Consider the following 17038-nt stretch of genomic DNA (forward strand, 5'->3'; position numbering starts at 1 on the left):
GGGAGTGTTGGGCGGGAGGAGTGGGACGAAGGCTCTATGTCCTCCAGGTGGGGGCTCCTCACAACAGCAGTGACAACACAGAAATGTGTGTGGGGAGGAATTAATTGGCATAACGGCAAAATTGGGGAGAAAAATGGGGGAAAAAAACTAAAAACAAACTATAAATAAATTATAAATATATACCTTTCAATTAAATGAGTAAATTCTCATTTTTATTTTATTTATGTATTGATTTTCATGTACAGATATGCAGTTATAATTCCTGGATGATACTGTATGTATGTTATCCAAACGTCAAGTCAAGATTGACAAAGCTGAGCACACAGAATGAGTAGTCATCATCATGCGTTTAAATAAATGTTTCACGTTAAACGTGTTTCACTGCTTCTCTCCATATCTTTCTGTAAGAGAGGTTGAACCATAGACTGTATAAATGAGATGGACAAACCCCCTCCGCTGCTTTCTACAGACCGAAAATGAATCCTTTGCTGCAGACTGTTGGTCCGCCATCTTTCACTACGCGTCAGAATGAGTTCAGACCATTATTGGTTGGGTAACTTGTCAATCAAGAGCGGGGGGCGGGGAATGAATGCTATTGGTTGTGTAGCGTGTCAATCAAATCATCCCGCCCCTCCTAGAGAATAGCCTACTTTATCGTCAATTTTATAATAAATAGAACCATAATTTAGCAAAATGCATATCCTGATGATTGAAAGGAGACTTTAAACTAGCGACTGGAAGCATATAGAATTTATGACAATTTTTATTACAGTAAGAAAATCGAGTCTGAAAGTTGGTAAAAACCCATCGGCTTGCGTTAAAATAAATTCTTTCTGAACTCACAGGTCGGCACGGGTGAAACAGCGCCTCTCGCTGGACATTTACTAAACATCCGGGTTGGCCTCATAGTAAATATCTCAGCCTTGCCCCTTGGGTTGAACAACCAAAGATCTCCTGTTCCATGAAAGAGCTTGTGTTCTTCTCTGTTTGAAAAGGAAGACTGTCTCCATATAAAATGTTATTTTACACTTGCAAAAGACTATTTGTCTCTTTTACACTCAGTCTAAATCCTTCATGTTTTATGTAAAGCACTTTAAATTGCCTTGCTGTTGAAATCTGCTATACAAATAAACTTGCGTTGCCTTGCCTAAAATGCCCTCTAAGTGCAACATTCAAGGATGTGGTCAGCACAAACTTGCTTACACAAGCATTTCTATCTGCACCTGTGAAATGTGATTACACGCACATTTCTATCAGTAAGCAGTTATGCCATAGAAATCTTTATTTATTAACTTTAATAGCGATAGTAATCATTCTATATAAGACGGTTTGTCTGTCACAATTAAATTACCTATAGATGATGGTCTCGCCCGCCATCTAATGGGATAGGAAAAACATTGGTCTGAGGCCAAACGTACTTGCTGAGACCTTGGTGTCCATTTTTGCATTCTCAGGGTTAAACTAATACTACGGATTTTGCTGGGCTCTCTTGAAAAAAAAAGAGTAAAGAAAAGAAAAAACCCAGAGGGTGATCATTTATCATGATTAAGAGCTTGTGTTTATTCAGTTACGTTCAGGCGTCACAGAAACTTACAGAACAAAGTTTTAAGTATGAAACTGTGGACGGGAGATATTAATATCTACACCCCGGAGTAGACCTCATCTGTTGAGAGCCAGCACACACACAAACACACACACACACACACACACACACACACACACACACACACACACACACACACACACACACACACACACACACACACACACACACACACACACACACACACACACACACACACACACACACACACACACACACACACACGTTTGTATTACTCTACTTGTGAGGACATCAACACTTTAGGACAGCCATGTTATGAATGCCATTTAAAAATAATAATTGCCATTTTAACCGCAAGCCTAAAGCCGAAACAGCAGATCTACAAGCCCACAACGCGTCGCGCTGCGACGCGTTGTGAGCTTATAGATCGGCTGTTTTTCGATGCATGACACATGGCGCGCAACTAAGTATAAATCATGTTTAACTCTAATTCCAATCCCTAAACCTAACCTCTAAATGTCTAATCCTAACCTGAATGTTTTTCTAATTGTAAACGTATCTCTGAAAATGTTTTTTTTAACTATAAAACAACCATTTGTCTTGTGAGGACCAGGAAAACGGTCCTCACAATGTATGTTTCTTCAAATTCTACTATACTTGGTCCTCACAAGTATACATACATAATACAAACACACACACACACACACACACACACACACACACACAGGCTCGCTCACAAAATACAGACACACCTACAGTCGATCGCACACGAGACACACACCCTGTCTGTACCGTGCATTGCCTGCCCCTGTACACAGTAAAACCCTCAGCGTTTCATTTACTCATTTCATTGGTAGCTACAAATGGACCCCATCAGCTTACATTTTGTACACTCTCTGGGTTAAATTAACACTGAGGATTTTTACTGTGTACACTCGCACAACAAACAATTGATGCGAGCGCGGTGTTACTATGCCACCCCCCCCACCCCATGCTTTTATCACAAAGAGAAGGGCAGGGGGCCCAGAGTGCTGACAGAGAGGCTTAGCTTATAGCTTGTGTTCAGCCACTGTCTGTGGGCGGATCAAAAGGTTTTTGCAACCAAAAAGGCTATGTCCCAATGGGAGGGTCGCAGGGCCCAGGCAGCCCTCCCTGACACGGTTCCCATGCGTGCTAAACGCGTGTCATTTCAGAGGAGGGTCCTACAGCCCACGTAGGCCAACGAAACTACGACCGGTCAAGGTAAGAATCAACCCCCCCCCCCTGATTGATTTCATTCCAAACGGTCATAACCGTTGCTCGATTCCACTGAGGTCGGCGTGTGTGTGTGTGCGTGTGTGCGTGTGCGTGTGTGTGTGTGTGTGTGTGTGTGTGTGTGTGTGTGTGTGTGTGTGTGTGTGTGTGTGTGTGTGTGTGAGTGTGAGTGTGAGTGTGTGTGTGAGTGAATACAGCGACAGTGTGTGTTGCTCAGCTGTCTTTTTTCTTTTTTTCTACCAGTTTAAACGGCAGCCATGTCATGACGATATCGCTGTTAAAAAAGTACATCTACAGTATAACGTTGCTGTCGGGCAGAAACCTCTCATCTCCATGCTTTTTGTGTTTTTTTTGTAAATTAACACCCAACTTGATCATACTACAGGCGTCATACAAAAGTATCAAAAATAGCAGATCTACAAGCTTGAAACGCAGTGCGAAGCGACCCGCTTTGAGTTTGTCGATCTGCTATTTTTTTTTTTGAATCCTGAAAGGTTTTGGACGGGACATATGAGGTTTCCACCCCACAGAGACGATATAATTGCTTCCAGTTCGACAAAGAGTGATCAAGAATATTTTCAATGTTGCTGAAATGATTGTGTTCAATACTGAACTCTTGAGAAAGATACACAAACATAGATATTTTCTTGGATAAATAACATGCAGCAGTTATTCTAGAAGTTCAGAGTTGGACAATGTGCTCTCAGCAGCCATTGAAATTGAGCCGTCCAAATGACTTACAACCATACGATCACAGCCTAGACAAGTACTTACTTTGATTATGTGTTTAAAATATTACATTTTTGATTGGAGAAATCAATTCATGACTGTACTGCTTCACTGACTACACTAAACCCTGTACATGAATGTCGTTTAGTTTTCCATTTTTAAACAGTGTAATTGCCACAAAAACGACATTTAAGGTTTAGTTTGTTTTTTTCACCCACAAATATTATATTACATAATATATTATGGTATATTCATTTTATATTAATTCATATTAATTCATATGAAATTATTTATGATTTATTCAAAACAGCATTACATTTTAACCCTAAAAAAGGACGGTAAACATAAAATGTAAGAGGTACCAGGTTTTTTTTTTTTTTACCAGATATAAAATACATTTTATATCTGGCCACGTACTACAGGCAAAAATAATGTTTTTTTTTTTTTTGTCAGTTTGTCAAATTAGAATTCTTTTTATATTTGCTTCTGTAGACTAACTAACCCGAATCCTTCATAACATACACACAATTATTATCAATAACAAATATAAAGGGTTGTTGTTTTAATGCTTTTATACACACACAAGTCAAAAAGGCCTTAAATTATTGTCTGTTGGCATCTTTAATCACAATTTATCTCTGGAGCAGATATCTAGTTTAGTAATAGTCATATATGGCTTTTACTTTGTTGTCATGGCAACAAGGTGGGAACACAAGTACAACTCTGAAATCTAATTGGCTACTGAAATATTTAATGACAATTTTAGTTAAACAACTAAAAGTTAAACTAAGAGTTGTTTAACAACTTTTTATTTTGTTAGTTCCATTTTTGTATCTAAAGAAACATGTGAATCAGTAGGTCGATTGCAAAACAATTAGTTATTAATCACAATAAAATAAACCAAAATATTCTGACTTAATCTACTGAGTCAATATCGTGTTCGACAATAAACACAATAATTAGATTAAGATATCCTTTGTATACATGAATGCAGGGGGCTAACAGTCACAATACAAAACAATCTTATAGTTTTGTGTATATTTATCTGGTGATTTTTCATGCTGATAGGACAACATTAGGAAACATTTTGCCTATGCTCTTGTACCTCCCATTAAAATAATATATTAGAAATCTATCTTGAAATAATTATACAATATATTTACATAATAATGCTATTTCTGAAAAATGCTATGCATTTATTTAGCAATGCTCACATAAGTCCATATGCGTATTTGTATGTGCTATCATCTATGTGTACCAGAACTTCCCTCAGTGGTCATACGTATGGATGTTTTTTTTTTCTGCAGTAGGCCTACACATTCACCACACACACACACACACACACACACACACACACACACACACACACACACACACACACACACACACACACACACACACACACACACACACACACACACACACACACACACACACACACACACACACACACACACACACAGGTTTAGGCTTACATTGTACCTACTTCTGGAGACACTGCAGGTGAAGTTCCATTTGAAAAGGGAACTTTCCTTTGGTATTGTACTGCCCTCAAGTGTTCAGAGTTCAACAGCTTTGGCATACATACAGCACCACAGCCCAAACTCATTTTCACCAGTTCAGCGGGAGAATATAATACAACCGTTCTGGGTTTGAAGTTCTAAAAGGGGAGAGCGTGTTTTGGAATATTAACTTTGATAATATTCCAAGATAATCCCCTGGCTCAAACGCCTCTTTATTAATATCCAAAGTATATCATTAGAAATAGTTTCCCGTTTCATGTTGTGCTGCTGCCAAGGAAAGGGGTTATGAATTATGGTTCATTCAAGGCGATAGGGCCATGGGTCCTCAAGTGACCTTGGGTTTATTCTTAGCAGTAGAAATAGTAGTAGAAGTAGTCATGAGTAGCCAGTAGTAGCAGTAGTAGTGTAGCAGTAGAGGTACTGTACTAATGTACTGCAAATGGTAGTAGTATAGGAAGTACTACAGTAATGTAAATGTAAATGTAAATGTAAATGTAGTAGTAGAAGTATAGTTGTTGTAACAGCAACAGTAGTAATAATAATAATAACAACAACAGTAGTAGTAGGCCTGTTAGTAATAAGTAAGTGGAAGGTACAGTAATAGTATTATCAAAGGAAATCAAACTGATTGACCTCTTTTGTAATCTTTCTTGCAGCAGCAGCGGTATCCTAAAAGCTCTTCTGACTGAAGTAGCTCTTATAATATAGTAACAATATAAGTACAGTAATAATAGTACAAGTAATGTGATAGTAATAAAAGTGGTCTACCTTTTTGTTCTTTCTTCAGGTTATGACTCTACCAGGAGTGAAGTTCTGTTGAAAGAGAATGAGCATTACAAGTTGTAATCGGTGAGTACACTAGAGTGTTATAGTATTATTAATAGTAATAGTAATAGTAGTATACTGTACTGAATGTACCGTACTGTCGACCTTGGTCAGTCTCTTACCATTACATATATTTTTTACCATTATAAAATATAATAGTAGAAATAGATCGGAGAAGAAGTAGAGTTTTGAAATCATACAAATAGTCAGTATGTCATACATACTATACATTGGCATAGTGTAACATGTCATCCTTTGGTCTCTTGTACTGTACATACAGTACATGTATATACAGTATATTGTCATAGTATAACATGTCATACTATGTATGGTCTCTTGAATATACATAAATACAGTATATTGACATAATATAACATGTCATACTATGGTCCCTTGTATATACATGTATATACAGTACAGTATTGTCATAGTATAACATACTATGGTCTCTTGTACATGTGTGCCTCTTGTGCTCATGGCTGTCATCCCCATCAGCACTTTCCAGCCGGTGTAAACACAATAAGAGTAGGGTTCATGCACAGGTCACATGCACGCACGCACGCACATGCACACGCGCACACACACACACACACACACACACACACACACACACACACACACACACACACACACACACACACACACACACACACACACACACACACACACACACACACACACACACACACACACACACACACACACACACAGTTAGCACCCATCTCTCTGAAGGTTTGATTCTGACCCACACAAAAGCTAAAACGGGGAACACGTAGATTGCCATGGACACAAGGGTTTATTTCTGTTAAAAATAATAATTAGGGGTGGGGAAAAAACGCAAAAGTGTGGATGCCTAACTGGTGAGTCGCTTAAAACAAAACCTCTTTTTTATTCCCAAACATCCTGAAATGTGTCTGAAACCAGTTGATCTAGTGTTGTTATGGGGCTTTTACCACCTATTTTTCTTCTCCATTCTGGATGTGGTAGGTTTTAGCTGATTTAATGTTAATCAATAATGGAGTTCAGAGTACATTCTTCCAACACAGCAGATGAACTTATGGCCCAGGCTGACTACGTCATTCACAAAGCTGCTCTACCACATTATTTTAGGGGATCATACAAAGAGTAGTAAAGAGGCATTTTAAAATGTTTTAAAAACTTAAACCAGATCTAAGTTGTATATTGGTCTACATTCCACAACTTCTTCAAGTTTTAAGTTTGGGAAACTCTTTGGTACTCTTCAGTTTCTGGAATAAACTCTCCCAGAAAACTGCAGGTCTGCTACAACTCTCAGTTCTTTTAAATCAAAGCTAAAAACCTTCCTGCCTTTTATTGAGGGTTATTTATTTACTAATTTTATTGTTTTCAAATGTCCTTTCATAATGTGTTTATTTTGCTCTGTGTCTTTATGTCTTAAAGCTTAATGTTTAATCTAAAGCACTTTGCATTGCCTTGTGAAATGTGCTATACAAATAAATTTGCCTTGCTTTGGTAATACTGCTGTGCACCAAACCATCTAGAAGGACTTGTTGTTTATTCATTTATTGATTTATTCTTCAAATGTACAGCTTTGTTGTACAGGGTTACATAGGTTAATCCTTAATCGTTGAGGAGTTTGTGAACTAACATCGATAGTGTTTATGATGTCTAACACCGAAAAGAGATATTATTGTGCTCTCTTCTCAACAGTGTAATAATTCAACTGACGAAGTTTCTCAACATTGGTCAGAGATACAGTTCTATGGCTGTTACTTTCTTAAAGCTATACTATGTAGAGTGTTTGTCTGATCATCTGTTTCTGTCAGTGTGTTTATGTAGCCTGTTGTTCTGACAATTATTGTCTGAATCCTGCCTGTATCTGTGCCTGTGTGTCGTGTTCATACGCTCAGCCTGTTATGTAGTGTAGTGCTTCTCAAAGTAGGGTACGGGGACCCCCAGTGGTCCTTGAGGTGGTTCCAAGGGGTCCCCAGCAAATTGAGGAACAGTTTAACCACTTAAGCTCAATTGTATTTATTGGATATTTTTTAAACAAATTGACACAGTTTCTCTTATGGGGGTGCCTGGCACAACATCTTTTCAAAAGGGGGGTTGTGGCCAAATACCTAAAAGTTTTGGGGCCCTTGACGTGAAAATGTTTGAGAACCATTGATCTAGTGAACCTGTTTTGCCATACAATTCATGCCTGCTCATTCCTGCACTATTGGGCTGAGCTTAACTGCATTCCTGACAGCAGTTTGCAGTGGTTTAAAGTAACTAAGTACATTTACTCAAGTACTGTACTTAAGAGTAATGTTGAGGTATTTTTACTTTACTGGAGTATTTCCAATTTTCTGTACTTTAACTTCTACTCCACTACATCTCAGAGGCAAATATTGTACTTTTACTCCACTACAATTATTTGAAAACTTTAGATACTAGCAACTTTGTAGATTTTGATTATTATCACAAAACATACACTAACCACTTCCGCCCTATATACTGTACATTTCGGCCATTTGAAAATAGCCATTTGAAAAATCTACAAGCTCACAATGCGTTGCGGTGCGACGCATTGTGAGCTTGTAGATCTGCTATTTTCAAAAGATTTTAATACATTTGAAAACTTGTGAAATGGGACATTCTGCATAAGGAGTGCTTTCTACTTTTGGTACTTTAAATACATTTTCATGCCAATACTTTTGTACTTTTACTCTTCTCAAGTAAATTTTGAATTCCGGACTTTTACTTGTAACCGGACTTTTACAGAGTAATTTCTAGATTGCGGTATTGATACTTTTAAGTAAAAAAAAATTAGTACTTTTGCAATCACTGGCAGTCTGTACTAAAAGCTCTGTGTTCTGCGTCTACAGAGAGGGTGGTCGCTGTGCAGAGATGTCTATGGTATGCCTCACAGACTTTGAAGAGTACGCAAAGTCACATCTGTCCAAGGCAACCTGGGATTACTATGCCGCGGGAGCAGACGAGTGCTGCACCAGGGATGATAATCTGGTGGCTTACAAACGGTAAGGTAAACATTTACAGTATTTAAGAAGGTACAGTAAAGACGTAAAGATTCATATAGCAATAACATACAAAAGACCAAATTGTTTTGACAAGATAAAAATAAGACCCAATTTATAATGTTATGGCAGTGTCTCACGCTGAAAATAGCTGACAAGCAGCTCACAACATGCCGCATCGGCAACGTGATGTGAGCTCTTAGGTCTGCCATTTCCATTGCATGCTGCCATCATATGACGGAGCATAGATTTAAGCATTAGAACGTTGTGTGGAGCGGTTGAATGACCCTCAACAGAACACATCTTAGCAGCAGCGTCTGTCTGCTGATAAACAAAATGGTGAGGAACAGGTGCACACCCAAGGACATGAAAACAATTAGAGATACACAAGTTCAGGGATACTCTCACTGCGTTATTCAAGGGCTTCAAGATTACTAAACACATTCATTATTTAACCATTTATATACACCCCATAATAAGTGTTCACTGCCCTACAAACTGACCAAAACCAAACTTTGAAAGGTGAACAAATCAAGTGTTCATTTAACTCAGTGTGAGTAAAAATGACTCTCATGGCTGAAAATGGGTAGAGTTTTCACATTTATAAAACTATATATTATATAATATTACCTCAGCCAAGAACAATAACTTAATACACAGTGACGTTCTGTGCTAATTTATCCATTTAGAACTATTGTATAGTAACCTTTTTGCACTAAAATGTGGTACTAGCACGTATCCCCTTAAACCCTATATACTCAGTTGACCGGGGTCCCCCTGGGCTCAATACTAGGTCTGGTAGATCTCTTCTCTGAAAATAGCTGATCTACACACTCACATCGCGTCACGTTGTGAGCTTGTAGGTCAGCTATTGCAAGTGTTTTGTTCTTACATGGTTTGGTACTCTACTACAGTGGTTCTCAACCTGTGAGTCGGAACCTCTAGGAGGGTCCCAACATGATTTTGGGGGGTCCCCTGATGACAGTGAAGTGACAATTTAAGGACTTTAAGACCTTTTAATAGCTCAACAAAAAAAAAGAGGGAAAAGAAAAAGACAAAGACTACATCAAAAGTAATCAACAAACTATACGATAAAAACTGGTCAAACATTGCCCAATTGTCAAATAATATTAGAACAAAGCAAAAGTTTTGAAAATAGATGATCTACAAGCTAACAATATTCATCTGTGGAACCGAGTCAAACTAAATTGAATGCCTCAACTCCTACAATTCCAAGTGCTTGTCAGGGTGGGGGGTCCTCAGTTCAAATATGATTATTTTGGAGGGTTGTGGCCTGAAAACGTTTAGATCCACTGCTCTACTACTTCATGCTATATCTGTTTCCCTCCCTGGTTCAGGATCCGTCTGAGGCCACGCATCCTGCGGGACGTGTCGGTGAGTGACACCAGGACCACAGTGCAGGGAACAGAGATCAGCTTCCCAGTCGGCATTGCGCCAACCGCCTTCCACTGTCTGGCCTGGCATGAAGGAGAGGTGGCCACAGCCAGGGGTGAGAGAGTGAGAGAGAGAACGAGAGCGAGCATTTGTGTTCACTTGTACAGTACTGTACTTTGTTTAACTGAGTGCATGCTGTCTATGGTCTGTTAGCACTCCTACCAGTGGTGGAAAAAGTACTCAAATGTTTTACTTAAGTAAAAGTATCAATACTGCAAAAATTTGCATGAGTAAAAGTACAAAAGTATTGGTATCAAAATGTACTTAAAGTGCCAAAAGTATTAAGTACAGAATGTCCCATTTCACAAGTTTTCTAATGTATAAAATGTATAACAAACTTTTGAAAATAGCAGATCTACACTTGTAGATCGGCTATTTAAAAAAGGCCGAAATATATATAGGGCTGAAGTGGTTAATGTATGTTTTGTAAGTTTTCAAATAATTGTAGTGGAGTAAAAGTATAATATTTGCTTCTCAGATGTAGTGGAGCAGAAGTAAAAGTACTGAAAATTGGATATACTCTAGTAAAGTAAAAATACCTCAACATTCTAATTAAGTACAGTACTTGAGTACTTGTACTTTTACACCACAGCTCCTAACGGACCATAGGAAGACGTTGTAATGACAACGGAGCTACCAGAGGAATGCGCCAAAAGACTACTAAAATGAACGTTGCACAGTATGACAGTAACCCTCACCAAAAACAAATCTCTTCCACTTACCCTATCCTTAACCCCCCGCCCCAACACACACCCTCCATCTCCTTTTCCTCCCCCCCAAAAAAACAGCCTCAGAGGCGGTGAACACCTGCTACATCAGCAGCACCTACTCCACCTGCTCGGTGGAGGAGATCGTGGCGGCGGCGCCCAACGGCTACCGCTGGTTCCAGCTGTACGTGTACCGCGACCGGAAGCTGTCGGAGCAGATCGTGCACCGCGTGGAGGCGCTGGGCTACAAGGCCCTGGTGCTCACCGTGGACGTGCCCTACACCGGGAAGCGCCGCAACGACATCCGCAACCAGTTCAAGCTGCCGCCGCACCTCAAGGTCAAGAACTTTGACGGCATGTTCCAGGTATTATACTGTAGTGGAGCACTAAGCGTTTTACGTTTTCTTTTTTTATTACCGATGTAGAAGTATTTCTACTTTTACTTAACCACTTAAGCCCTAGTTGGCCGAAGTACCACCGGGCTCCGTACTATGCACTCTCCTATTTTCGTGCGATACTAAATATCTTAAAGGGATAGTTCACCCCAAAAAAAAACAACCTTTTTTTCCTATCGATTAGTCACCCCATGGTGACTTGAATTCGTGGATATTTTTTTGTTTTTTTGCATTTCTAAGCAAATAATTTGATGACCAAGCGGACTGGTAGGCAGTGGTTCCGGTAGGAGTCATTTTGGGGGTGAACTATTCCTTTAACTGAAAATAGCAGTCTAGCAAATCTATGCTAGGGATGCTTTAGGGTCCAAGTGGTTAAGTAAAGAAATCTTAGTAAAACTGCATTTCTCAGCATTCCATGTGTCCTGCCTGTCCCTGTAAAAGCAAGAGGCAACGAACGCCGAGGAGTACGGGATCCCTGCCAACACCCTGGACCCCTCCATCAGCTGGAAGGACGTCTACTGGCTGCAGTCTCTCACCCGTCTGCCCATCATCATCAAGGGCATCCTCACCAAGGAGGACGCCGAGCTGGCCGTGGAGCACGGCGTCCAGGGGATCATCGTGTCCAACCACGGAGGCCGGCAGCTGGACGGAGGACCCGCCACGGTCAGATAACCCCCTTGCAGTAGCACTATACTCTTTCTTGCGTCTAAACAGACAAAGCTTTGGTGTTAATTGTCTCAAGCAAGAAATGCCACCCTAATTTTTTTCCAAATCGGCCTGATGGTGGCACCAGGAGGCCGCCAGGAGGCCACCAGGAGGCCGGCTTATTGCATTTTTTAAATATTACCCCTACAGATTTTGTCCAAAATAGTGGCCCATTTTGAACAAAATGCCTCAAATCATTACAATCACGGCAATCATCATCCGAATGCCAAGAAACATTGCTGGCCCACAATAAGCTACCTGTCCTGGTATGTGCTCCAAGGAGCACATATTTCTAGTAGATTGTAGATTGCAAATGGAACCAATATGGCATAGGGCCATATATTTCAATGGAATCCCCTCAAGGACCCCTGTGGTCCCGGGGGCCCACTTTGAGAGCCACTGGTGTAGATATAGTCACAAATGCAATCGCTGCGGCGGGACAATGTGCCATTGTGTCCGTGGAGTTTAAACTGAGACCCTAAGCAGCTATATCTAAAATGTAAAAAAAAAAACATAATTTGTTTATTGATTTGGACAAAATCAATTAATCAGATTAACCACTTAAGCTTTGTTGTTTGTACTGTATATTGTTCTGTGGACCCCAGGAAGAAGGTGGTGTAACAGCTAGTGGGGATCCTAAATAGACGGACAGACAGAGACAGGATAACATACAGTCTATTGATTGTACATTTGGCTGTCATGGTGATATGTTAGGTTCATTTTGGTTTGGTTTGGTTAGGTAAAGGTCGAGTTAAATAATGTTGGATTACATCGTCTGGTTATGATACTGCGGGTGATAGGGATGCACCGATATACATCAGCTGTACAGTCAGTGTCTGAAGATATTGGCCTTGCTGTGTATACAATAACAGAAAACAGAAAAGACGCTATAGAGCCCTGAGGAACTCTGGTCAACCATATGGGGTTTAAGTGGTTAATTTTTTATAATGAAAAAAAAAAATCTCTCTCTCTGTCTCTGTCTCTCTCTCTCTCTCTCTCTACAGATAGATGCTCTGTCTGAGATCGTGGACACGGTACAGGGCCGGATCGAGGTGTATCTGGACGGAGGCATCAGGACAGGCAGTGACGTGCTGAAGGCCCTGGCCTTGGGAGCCAAGTGTGTGTTCATTGGCAGACCAGCCGTATGGGGTCTGGCCTACAAGGTAACACAGCCAGTGTGCGTGTGCATGTGCGTGTGTGCGCGTGCGCGTGCATGCGTGTGTGATGATTTTAGTTAGAGTTTAAAACAGTCTAATAGTATTTCTGTCACTAATCATATTCAACTAACTAGACAACTACAAAATGTAGAAACGGTCAGATATGACTTACAATATTAATAATAATAATAATAACAGCACCTTTCATACAAATGATGCTGGTCAAAGTCTGCTAGATTAAAGAGCTAAGAAAAACTGAAAACAGATTGAGAGTAAGCAAATAAGAAAAACAAAGTGCTTTGCAATAACAAAGAAAGAAAAACACGGCTAAAATCCTTTAGTAAAGCACATAATAAATCAATACATTACTTAAACTTGTGAGAAATAGTACTAGAAAGAATATAAATATAGATATAGATAGATAGATAGAAAGACTAGGTTATATACATGTGTTTTTAAGTGTCGTATGAAGACCTCAACAGAGCCTGCCTCTCTTATCTCTTTAATGAAACCACAGGGAGTGTGTGATGTGGGCCGTCTTGTCTACTAATTACTGATTGCGAGATCACAGAGAATGAACAGCCTAAAGTAAACCCTAGTGTCCCAATTCTTGGGCAAACAATCACCAAAAATATCCTATCTACAAGCTCACAACACATTGCATTGCGTTGCGATGGCCTGTGAGCTTGTAGATAGGCAATTTTCTGTGAAGATATTTGGTATAGAGGGGAAAAAAGGAGGGGGCCTACTTGCCTAGTCTAGTATGGACCCCTGGAGGACTACGGTCAACGAAGTATATCATTAATTGGTTAAAGATTGTCTTCACTGTTGGTAGATATTTCTTTGTCACAGACAAAGGTCAGCAACGCTGAATTCACATCAACAGCAAGCGTTTTCATGGGTTCAATGGGTGCGTACACAAAGTACAAAACATCCACGTCACCTTCTTGTGTATACTGTATGCCACTTCTGATAGGTTGCCGCTTTGTCTCGCCGCAAACCTCAGCGATAAAGTTGAACTTTACTCAACTTTTTCCACACCGCATTTCACTGGCTCTGCCCTTGTGTCGCAGTGAGGTCGCAACCTTGCCACAGACAATGCATGGAACCATACCCCTTTCTCAGAACGCAGAAACGGAATACCAGTCATGGTGCAGACAGCCGAGCGCACCAGCTGATGTGACCTTCCCGCCATCCAAGACTTATATGATGGCCGCATGTGTCATCAAATCTCGCTGGCACTTTACGGCATCTGCATGCTCACATATTATGTTTACATTAGATGTTGATTACCTAGGAGTAGAAACAAACTTGGCGTAAAAACACCTTCGAGCACCTTAAGTGCTAGAACAAAACTGTTCTCTTAATTCCCCCTCCTCTTTTTTATTTGCTTGTTTTTTTAATTTTTTATTATTACTATTAACAATGCTGCTACAATGTCTGAGGAGCCGAACAAAAGACATAACACTAAAGACCACCTTGAACATTAAACCTTGTGAGAATTTGGTGTAAAAAGAAGTCTGATTTCACCTCATATGATTGCATCACACATTTCAAGTGAAATGAGCGTTTGTCTCCTTCTCGTTCCAGGGTGAAGAGGGAGTGCGAGAGGTGTTGCAGATCTTAAATGATGAGTTCCGCCTGTGCATGGCTCTGTCTGGTGAGTCACGTTAAATACAAACACTCTGCACAACACGCAACCATGCTGTGGCCTGCAGGCTGGGGACTGGAGAGTCTGTGGTTCATCAATTCCTGCAAATTACAAGGAAATTCTATTCGAAAGAATAGAATTTGAAAGATATAAGGCAAGAAGTGATTTGAGAAATGACAATGGGCTTTTACAGCCGTCACAGGGCTGTTCAAGCTATTTCCGCAAACAATGATGCTATAATAATATCAAAACACACACGACACACTTCTAAATGCATGCCACACTCTTGTGAGTCTACAGTAAGTGAACAGGTACATGAAAATGGCCTTTTTCTGGAGGTTACACTTTAGATTTTGCCATGTAGGGAGTCAGTTTAATTTCCAAGGACATCATAACATGGAAAAGGGATCAGGTGTACAGGGAGAAATGTGGTGTCTCCCCTTGGATCCAAACTTACAAAAATACATTATGCCCCATTTCATCTACAACCTCACAATGCGACAACGCGTCGCATTTAAAAAAAAAAAATCAGGGATTTTGTTTTTAAGACATGTGTAGGGAAGGTAAAAAATAAATAAATAAACAGGACCCCCCCAAAAAACACCACTGCACTGCACCAGCAGGTCACCCTGTTGCTTATGTTTTAAGTGATGATGTCTCTATCTGTACCATTTTCAAACAGGTTGCAGGAACGTGGCTGAGATCAACAGGAACCTCATTCAGTTCTCTAAACTCTGAGGCACCAGTAGAGGGCGACATTGAGTGAGAAGTACAGTACAACTACAGGGATGACTGGCCAGGCCTGTGTCTACTGATGACCCGGTCCAATACTACAGAGACACTCATCTACAAAACATTAAGAGCTATTCAGCTTAAAATCATTAAAATCTTTCAGCTTTTTTTGTTTTATCATTGAGCTGAGTTCCTTGGATGAAAAGCTCATAAGATGGACACTACACGTGCAAGTCTTTGTAGCTAATAATCCACTATCTATCTAAGAGTGCACGAGTGTGAGAGTGAATAGAGGGCTGACGTTCTGTCTGTGAGGTGGAGGGGAGGGGTGATTTTGGTGGCAAACTAAGTAAGTGAACAATGATGGATTTATTTTTGACTTTTTGGGCATTTTGATCAGAGAAAATGTATATCTATCATTAAATCTGTGGAACATTTTTATTTGATTGTAAAGGCTGTAATGGTTGGTGACTTACAGCCTTTCCAAAATGACTGCTGCAATGAGAGTGTTTGAATAAATGCCTGCTGACATAAAGTGTTGTTCTAGCGCTCCCTAATGTTTCTGGAGTCAATGCCTCATACTGTAAATAATACTCGCTGCAGCGCTGTTACAGTGTTTTCTCTGGCCCTGAGAGGAATTTATTTGAAAGATCTTAATGCAGAGCAGATGAAGACCTGGCAGGATTCCTGCACTGGCTGCTATTTGATACAATATCAATACAAAATTCGACAAATTAAATAAATGTTACCATTAGCGATATTAGTGCAGGACAGACACAGTGAGGACTTCTTCAATTGTTACCACTACATGTACACTCAGGGACCATATTTGATATTGACATTTGAACAAAATGTGATATCACCATTTGGGAAATTAGCAGTCAATATCAGAATATACCAACTTGTATGTATTTTTTTAAACATCCGGCAACATATTTAAGGAAACAGTTTTTAAAATGTTGAAATCCTTCAACTTGAAGGATAATGAATCTTAAACACTATCAACTTGGCGTCCCCATTTTGAAACTGTTCCAAAGTTGTCAAGCATTGTCAAACAAATAGAGAAAATAGGCAATCTACAGTATAAGCTCACAGCGTGTTTCATTGCGATGTAATCAGCTCCTTTTGACCTACCAATGAATACAAAGTGAGTTTTTTGTATTCATTCGGCAGCCAAAATGAGCCCACTGCAAGTCATCACTGCCAAAATGAGATGACAAGTGTGTGTGCACACAGCCAATTTGACTAATTCAACTGCCACTTCCTTTTATAGTGAAACCCCCACAGCGAAAGGCCAAACCAGCCTGCAGTCTTCACTTCAGTTTTCTTTTATTAACAATGC

General features: G+C 39.9%; 1 protein-coding gene across 1 annotated transcript; it reads left to right on the forward strand.

Moving 5' to 3' along the window:
* Positions 1-8766: 8766 nt before the first annotated feature.
* On the forward strand, positions 8767-16220 carry hao2 (hydroxyacid oxidase 2 (long chain); the record flags this gene model as incomplete). The annotated part of the gene is made up of 7 exons (XM_084083845.1): positions 8767-8897; positions 10253-10404; positions 11138-11421; positions 11893-12114; positions 13161-13319; positions 14904-14973; positions 15647-16220. 7 exons carry the CDS (start codon positions 8767-8769, stop codon positions 15700-15702), a joined length of 1074 nt encoding a protein of 357 aa, XP_083939971.1. The 3' UTR covers positions 15703-16220.
* Positions 16221-17038: the final 818 nt, after the last annotated feature.

This window comes from Gymnoscopelus microlampas (assembly GCF_963454915.1).
Source record: "Gymnoscopelus microlampas genome assembly, chromosome: 17".
In the NCBI taxonomy this organism is placed as follows: domain Eukaryota; kingdom Metazoa; phylum Chordata; class Actinopteri; order Myctophiformes; family Myctophidae; genus Gymnoscopelus; species Gymnoscopelus microlampas.